The 8,014-nt window shown below is 49.0% G+C and overlaps 1 protein-coding gene across 1 annotated transcript in view; it reads right to left on the bottom strand.

Moving 5' to 3' along the window:
* VPS35L (VPS35 endosomal protein sorting factor like) overlaps window positions 1-8,014 on the bottom strand; it is a 122,786-nt gene that overhangs the window by 86,103 nt on the left and 28,669 nt on the right. The window contains exons 16-18 of the mRNA XM_025046103.1: window positions 6,757-6,850; window positions 3,132-3,209; window positions 2,514-2,636 (exon numbers count right to left, since the gene is read on the bottom strand). Coding sequence (XP_024901871.1) covers window positions 2,514-2,636; window positions 3,132-3,209; window positions 6,757-6,850 — 295 coding nt within the window. The remainder of the gene's footprint in view (window positions 1-2,513; window positions 2,637-3,131; window positions 3,210-6,756; window positions 6,851-8,014) is intronic.

Below are 8,014 nucleotides of genomic sequence, written 5' to 3'. Positions count from 1 at the left end.
GAGCCTCTGCCAAGCATCTCTTCCTCCCTGCGGCATCTACGAACTGCATCTCACAGCTCAGCGAATCGCATGGGACTCTACACCAGACAAGGCTCGCCCCTGATGGTGGGGGTCAGGCCTCTGCTTCTGTACCTCCCATGCCACCCCGACAGCAGAGAGCTGCCGAAAACGGTGAGACACTCATCGAGGGGTTTGGGGGCAGAAATCCATTTTCTACCTCTCATAATTTTAGTTGCATAAGGGGGGAAAAACCTGTATTCAAACAACGAAAAAGCCTTTTTGAATAATCATTCCCTGATTCTTTTGGCGGGTGGGGCGGGGGGCGGGATTTGGATTTCAATTTTGATTTCAAATGCCGTACGGCAGATATTCGTAGCTGAAGGCATTTCTCCTTCCTCTCTTCTAGAAGGTTCTCCTTTCTCCTGTACCTCACTTGCCTGTCCTGTAAATTACCAACTGCTGCAGCCAAACCTGACAACCCCGTGTTGGAGGAGTGGCCTCTTAAAGTCAGCCACGGCTCTAACTGCCCAGCTGACATACTCCGGCCGCTGTCATAGGGCTTTTGGGCATCACACTGCCACACGCATTTTCAACGTCACCCTCCGCACTGACATCGATTCTGCATTTTGAAATGATTAACTTTTTTTTACAAGACACCGCACGTTCCTTATTTAAGTGCCCTAAGAACAGAGTTTATTATTATTCGGGTGACCTAATTTTTTTAATCACTTCTTCTAGTGCAATAATGATTTCCTCGAGTTTTGCTCCGTGGGAAAGCTCTATTCCCAGCCTCTGCCATCCTTTGAGATTTCTGGTGCTTAAAATAAATGGAAGGAACGCTTATGCCACGTTCTTTTTGTTTTTAATCTGATTTTGCCTTTCATTAAAATAAGGGGGAGAAAAAAAATAAGTGTTCTCATTTTCAAACACCTCAGTCCCGCTCATGTTTCACTCAGCTGGAAGGCAGAGCGCCCTGTCCACAGTCAAGTTCATGGTACCTCTCACCAGGGGCCTAGGCCAGGGTGTAGTTGCTGGGATGGGCCATACAGAAGGCCAGTAAATTTCAAACAATCGTCCACCAATACTGGCTTGATTGAAAATCGATTGACTTAATCATAAAAAATTCACTTGACATACAACACGTCCCTATTTTCTCCTCATACTTTAGAATTTCGAAAAAATAAAAATATAAGAAATGTATCATACTTGCTGAAAAGTTAGAAAACACTGGCCAAGAAAAATAAGGTAAGAGGATCCAGAGTCTCACCCTCCAGCGATCTCGTCCTCTGCCCCCCATTCTCTTAGGCGGGTGTCAAAATCGACTGCGTTTGCGACCACAAACATTTGAGCACCGTGTGTGGGGAGCTCCCCGGAGCGCTGTAAATGGGTCATCTTGCTTGATCATGCAGGAAAACAGAAAGTACCGCTCCCAAGTTACAGACGATGAGAAAACGCTCAGAGTGGTAGTTAGGGACAGACAGGTGACTTGACCTCTGCTTTGTCCCAACGACTATAAGCAACGGAGCCGGGTTCAGACCCGGCCCACACTGAACACGGGGCCACCGCACTGCTTGAGACACGGACGACAGTGTGTGGGGGGCTTCCCTTTTCACTCAGCACTACCCTGCGAACGCCCTTATGTCACTACACACGGACCATTGCGGGTGGCCGTCATTTTAAACGGTCCCGTGACATTCCACTGAAGACACACAGCATCATTTAACCAGGCCCTGTGGCGGCTGGCCACACTTGTGCTGGCATGACAGAACCCAGACACACAGGTGCGTGTGTGTTTACGCGCTTGTCCAATTATTTCCACGCGCTATTCTTCTAAGTGAGGCTGCTTAGTCGAAGCCATGTCCTTTTTTGTTTTTCTTTAGGGCTGTCGATATGTTTGCAGCTTCTGGGAAAAGGCAGGTGTATCTGAATTTTCACTAAGCATCCCTGTTTCAGAGCCCCTTTTCCTCTTCCCTACAGAATAAATTCTAACCGTCACCGAGAAGACGAGGGAGCTTCATCATTCAGTTAGAACGACGACATGAACCGGCGTGCAGCTGACACCGCTTCTCAGTCTTGGGGAAGAAAAGGCTGTATCTGCTATGATTCTGATTTCACTTTAATTCCTGACGATGCTTCGATTAGACCAAAATAAACAAAATCTTATAAAAGCAATTGCATATCTGAGCTTCACTTTCCTTCTGTAAAACGAGGCTATCACGGCCTGCCCCGGCGACACGGTGCATGAAGGTCAGGAAAGAGGCGAGGAAGCTTGCTGGCCCTGGAGTCAGAGGCCACGGGTCTGTGTCCAGTCACACCGCGATCCCGCTGTGCGACTTCACAGCGGTATCCGTCCCCTCTGAGCTTCCACGCCCCGCTCCCAGCATTGTCAAACAAGACAATCAGGGAAAGTGCGGAGCACTGGGCCACCATGGCCACCGTGGCCACCGTGCAGGGGCCAGCACTGCAGCAGAGGGGCCCCAGCACCTCCTCCTCCGCAGCCCCCTGGCGGTTACCTCGGGGGCGTGGTAGGAGATGCACTGGAAGATCCAGTCCATGGCGGGCGAGTACAGGGGCAGGTAGGACGGAAGCTCCACTCCCTGGACCACCAGCTGGTTCTGGACTGTATCCCCGTGGATCTACAGGAGACCAAATAAACACTCAGCCAAGGAGGGAAGGTCACATAACAAAGAGCGTGCAACTCACAGACTGTGCGTACTTGTAAGTATCTGGATGGCCCCGAGAGAAACAGCCTCGTTTCTCAGGTTTTTTTTTCTTTTTTTAAACTAGTAAAAAAAAAACACACCAAGTTTCCCATGTCGCCAAGCTGAGCTGTTTTGGGAATGTGCGCTGTGCAAAGAAGTAAGCCGATAAAAATGGAGCCGGCAGATGCTCAGAAGAAAGCCTGATCGACTAGAGACGCTTCCTGTTAACACAGGCACGTTCATTCTCTCTGCTTGTTCGGTACAATCAACACATTTTAATTGTTTCTAACAGACGCTAGTGTAATTTTCTAGGGTTTACACATTTAAAGAGCTTTAAGGCAATCTCGATTGGGAAAAGCAACTGGGTTTTGTGAATCTGATCATGTACCTTATGTCAATTAGCTGTTCTGACAGTGTTCTCTTTCTTACCTGTTTGAATGTAAGAAGGAAGTCAAAAAAGTTCTTATTCAGGCTTTCCTTGAGATGTGGAGCCACTTCCATTCCCACCTGCAGCCAAAAAAAAACCAAAAAACAAAAACCATAATTACCTTGACGACCCAAAAAAAAAAGGGTTGCAAATAATTCATACAATGTGATGCCATTTTTGTACATTAAAAATATACACACAGAGAGAGATAGGCATAGAGAAAAGTCCAGAAAGTTAATTTTCACTTTTTGCTTACCTATTTTCTTATTCAATAAGCATGTGCTGTTTTTACAAGAAAAACCACAGGAACTATTTTTAATAAGGAAAAAAGTTCAACATTTTCAGTAATCATCTCTGCAATTTCCCAAAGGCAATGAATGTATTTCTGAATAGATGACCACGAGAACAAATCGATACAGCACTAAGGAGGAATGTTCCCTCAAGACTGTGTATACGACTTTTTCTTCCTCTCCGAAAAGCGATAAACACACATGTGGCTGTACTTATTAAATGAAGCAAAAGAGCATGGTATGTAAGAGTCAGCTGGGACCTCACTGTTGCATTGTTAAAATATATGAATTCACTCTTTGCTGGCTGGGCAGTCACGGACACAAATTTCAATATATTTTAAGCAGTTTTATGTAAGACGAGCATGAAGCGTAACGATGCTGTATAATCCATTGGCTTCTGTGTTCGCTGTTTTAAAAAAAAAAAAAATGACAAACATTTCCAGCTGAAAAAAAATGTGCTGATCGGGAGGGAAGGTGGCCAGAGGCCTGGGGCTGGGTGGAAGAGGGAAGCTTGGAGCTGTGGAGGGGGAGCGCGCGTTTAAACACGTTTCGTGTTTAAGACGAGACGAAGTGCCATCGTGTCCCTTCAACAGAGCTCCTCGGACACTCGGGTCCACCCCGATCCCAAACTGTTGGCTTCAGCACAAAAACAACTTTGTAAGGGCGGCTGCTTTTCTGGGACCTAGTTTTTTCCAATGGGGAGAGATTTCTGCCACTTGCCTCCTTACTACCCAGAGGTCATAAAGATTAACAACCGTGTTTTGTTTTTTGTTTCTTTTAGATGGCTAGTGATGAATTCCTCGGAGAAGAATTATGCAAGGCCCACTGGGGCGTTCAAGTCCAAAGGCAGCTCCACGGCTGTTGGGGGATTTTCCAAGGACGAGCAGATTTAAAAAAATACATATGCTAACAACAAATGTCAGATCCAGTTCTGTGCTCTGGCTCTATTGTCTTTCCCTCCACTTACTCGTGTCGTAGAAAAGGCGATAATTATCTGTTAGGCGACAGTAAAGAGAGGCCCAGTGGACAAGCGGTGGAGATGAGGTGGGGATGAGGTGGAGATGAGCAGAGGGGCTGTGACTCTGAAGTCGCTAATCACACTTTCCATTAATAAACAGCGCTGAGCTCCCCCCACGCCCTGCCCACTCGTGGCTTCTGCATTTTGTTTCTCGTTTCTCATCAAGCCAAATGAGCAGCTTGGAAATCTGCTCAGGTCTTGAAGATTTCCACCCAGAGAAGCAAGGGCGGCCGCTCACGGCTTCCATCTGCCGCTCCTGCCCGCCTGGCATCCGTTCTCGTGGTTTCTGTCTTTATGGAATCGAACCTCTTGGATCAGGAGGCCGTAGCAGAGGTGGACGCGGCCCACCCTGACTTCCTGGGCTGGGCACGTGACCTGGGCTGAGTCAGTGAGCATATCCCATGCCCACGTGACTGGTCTAGGCATGGACACGCGCGGCCCGAGGCCATTCACTGGGAATCAGGCCTGAGACTCAGACTGGCAGGGCTGGGAAGAGGCACTCGCTCCACTGCGCTCCCGATGGGCGGCCGGGAGCCAGGAGCCGCGGGAGAGGGCAGCCCTTGACAATGCTCTAGGCTGTGGGTCGAGCCCTGCCTGCTCAACCCCGAGACTCCTCGAAGCCCATCAATCGCCCTTTCTGCTTCAAGCAGCATAAATTGGGTTTCTACCCCTTGCAAACTGAAAAAATTCTTACCAATGCACAGACTTTTTATGTCAAAGATTTCTGGTAACTACCCAATCAGGGGACCTGATGTACCGCCTGGATTGACAGAAAGGATTTCGACAGGTACAATGCACTTCGTCGCCGGCCTTCCTGGGCTGGGTCTGCGATCTCTCCTCACCGTCACCGAGTTTTAAAGTTTCATCTGCCATCCGAAGGCACTTCGTAGGCAACGAACGTCTCCTCCCTAACTCATGCTCCTCACTGCGAACTTTAAAACTGAACAGGATGGTGAGGAATGAGTATTACTCTCCTCTTCCTGACAGAAGCATCTTCATAAGACACAAAGTAATCCTAAATATTTATTACTGTTATTCAACTGATGTCAAGGTGAGTGTTTGAAGCATTTGCTATGCTCCGTAGGGAAAAAGCAGCAGCTCGCAAACATGCAAAAAGCTACAACCTGGCATCTCCCCCACAGGACCCAGCCGAGTTTTGTGTAGCTGACCCTCGGCCAATGCTGCCTCAGAAAACGTACTCGAGCGTCAATATATTCCAAAGTTGAAACTCGAGGAAACGTATCTGATACTCCAAGTTTCAAGCAGATGGCAAGGCGTACACACTTTGGCCTCTGTTACAAGGGAGGGGTGGGGCAGGGTGCCCTGGAATGATGGCTTTTTCTTTCATTTTCAGGATCGAGAAGCAGACCTATGAAAGTGTCCTTCGTAAGGTTGTCTGCTACTCTCTCTGGGGGCAATCACTGATTTCCTTGTGACAGTCAAGACTACAGAGTCTCTGTCACGTGCTAGATGTCACGTAAAAGCAGTCGATCAAAAGCTACTGGTTCTCACCTGATTTCGAAATATGAATAATCACTAGCGGGGGATGGGGGAGTCTGTGCAGCTTTGTCCTCAAGGAAGGCCGGTTCATCGGGACCCCACGAAACAGGGGCAACTGCCCACTTGACAGGTGCTAATGGGACGGGATGGGCAGGGCCCCCACTGGACGCTGACAGAAACAAAGCCCCCGTTAGGAGCTGAAGAAAAATAACTATGAACTCTCTGCAGCTTGTATTTTTCATAATTGAAAAAAAAAAGTTTTAGGTGGAAGCTTCCTGGTGCATTAAAGGAGAAAAAGGCTAAGTGAGGTACCAGCGGAGCACCTCGCCCCCCAGAGCAGCCAGGGCGAGGGGCCTGCACCCTCCTGTCACCGCAGGAAGCACCTCCCCCCACCAGCCGGCCCTCCCCAACTCGACTCTGCGCCAACTCGAACACGAGGACAGGAAAACTAATAAAAAGATCAAATTCTAGACAAAGGGAGAGAAAGCACTTTTCAAGTCAATGAAAAGCAACACATCAGCTGAAAGGCCTTGGGGGCCTTCTTTCCAGCAAGAAGGAAGAAACAAATTAATTCTGAAAGCCAGTTCATTTGTAGGAAGATGACCTTAAATGTCCTCTAATTAGAAGTGGTTCTACTTTAAAATTAATTTTAGGAGAAAACCCTACAGCTCTGCTTTCTGCGCAAGAGCCGAGTTCTAAAACCGGCAGCTAATAAAGGCCTGCCTTCGGTGACTCACGAGCTGGCGGAGAAGCCAGCTGAACCCTTAAGGAGGCAGGACCCTGCCACGTTCGCGAGCATGGGGACGCGCCGCGTCCTACCCGGCACAGGTAGGCCCTTGCGTACACGGCCACCAGCGGATCTCCGATCCCTCGGACCATGCAGGTCAGGCGGGGCAGACACTCGGAAATCCCCCTGCAAGAGACAAGAGAGGGCAGCGTTATTCCCGTGAGGGCACCTTGTGCTTTTGTTTTTAAAATGAAGATAAAGCCGAACTTCCTAAGTTTAGAGGGGGGGAAAAACCAAGGTCAAAGTTGCAGAGTTTTCTAGCGCTCTGTAACAGTGTTTCTCTCGTTAACTTCGTTCATTGAATGGTTTCTTTCATCTTGACCAAAATTTGCGCAATGATGGAGTCTAACCTTCATTTTTTTTCCTGCTTAAGGTCACGTTTCTTTTACTAATTTAGCCGTCTCTGTCCCCTATTTCCTTTCCGTGTACGGCTCACGTCTTGATCTCCCCAGTATTCTCACTTTATCTATAATCCTTTGGCAGTGACTTACTGTCCTCGCCCTGTGCCTGCCCAGCTCCCGACACCTCCACCTCCACCTCGGCTGGCACCCGCATCCTCCATCAGCGTGAAAGGTGCTGTACTGGCTTCTCTAGGACGTGGGACGCCCTCCACCTCAGGCGGTATCCTCCCCGACTGGCGAGGCAAAAATACACTCTCCTCAGCTCCAACGTTATCCCAACGGCCCAAAGCATCCCTAGATTCTGCTCAAACACAGCAGGTACGCTAGATTCTCAATCCAAACTAGTCCTCTAGGGGGCACCCTGAGGGAGCCGTGGCCGCGGGGAGTTCATGATCTAGACGCTACCCCACACGATGCTGATCTGGTTCCCCACCCTCAAAGCAACGACTGCAGTGACCTGGAGCAGCCTGGGGCTCAGGAGCAAAGGCTCTTGCATCCGACATGTCGCCATCACCATCCTGGAACAGCAGTGACATGCGCTGAGTGCAGGCGCACTGCGGGCCAGGAGCTGCTCTCGGGGCAGTGTGGGCAGCTCAAGGGACCCTCACAGGCCTCTTCCTCGGGACTCATTTGCAGAGGAGACGACGGAGGGTCAGGGATGCCGAATAACTTGCTCAAGACCATGTGGCTGATAATGGCAGAGCCAGAACGCGAACAGCCGAGCTGGTCTCCCATGAGCCACTCCATCGACCTCTCTCAGCCTGAGTTTTCTCCTCAGTAAAATGAGCATTAAAATGGTATCTCTACTTCATTAAGTTTTCGTTTGGATTAAACAAGAAAATGCATGAAAGGTACTTAGTACACGCTAAGTACCCAAAGAATGACAGAT

Source organism: Pteropus alecto, unplaced genomic scaffold, assembly GCF_000325575.1.
Source record: "Pteropus alecto unplaced genomic scaffold, ASM32557v1 scaffold34, whole genome shotgun sequence".
Taxonomy (NCBI): Eukaryota; Metazoa; Chordata; class Mammalia; order Chiroptera; family Pteropodidae; genus Pteropus; species Pteropus alecto.
The sequence above is the reverse complement of the archived record's forward strand: the minus strand, read 5'-3'. Positions and strand labels throughout refer to the sequence as shown.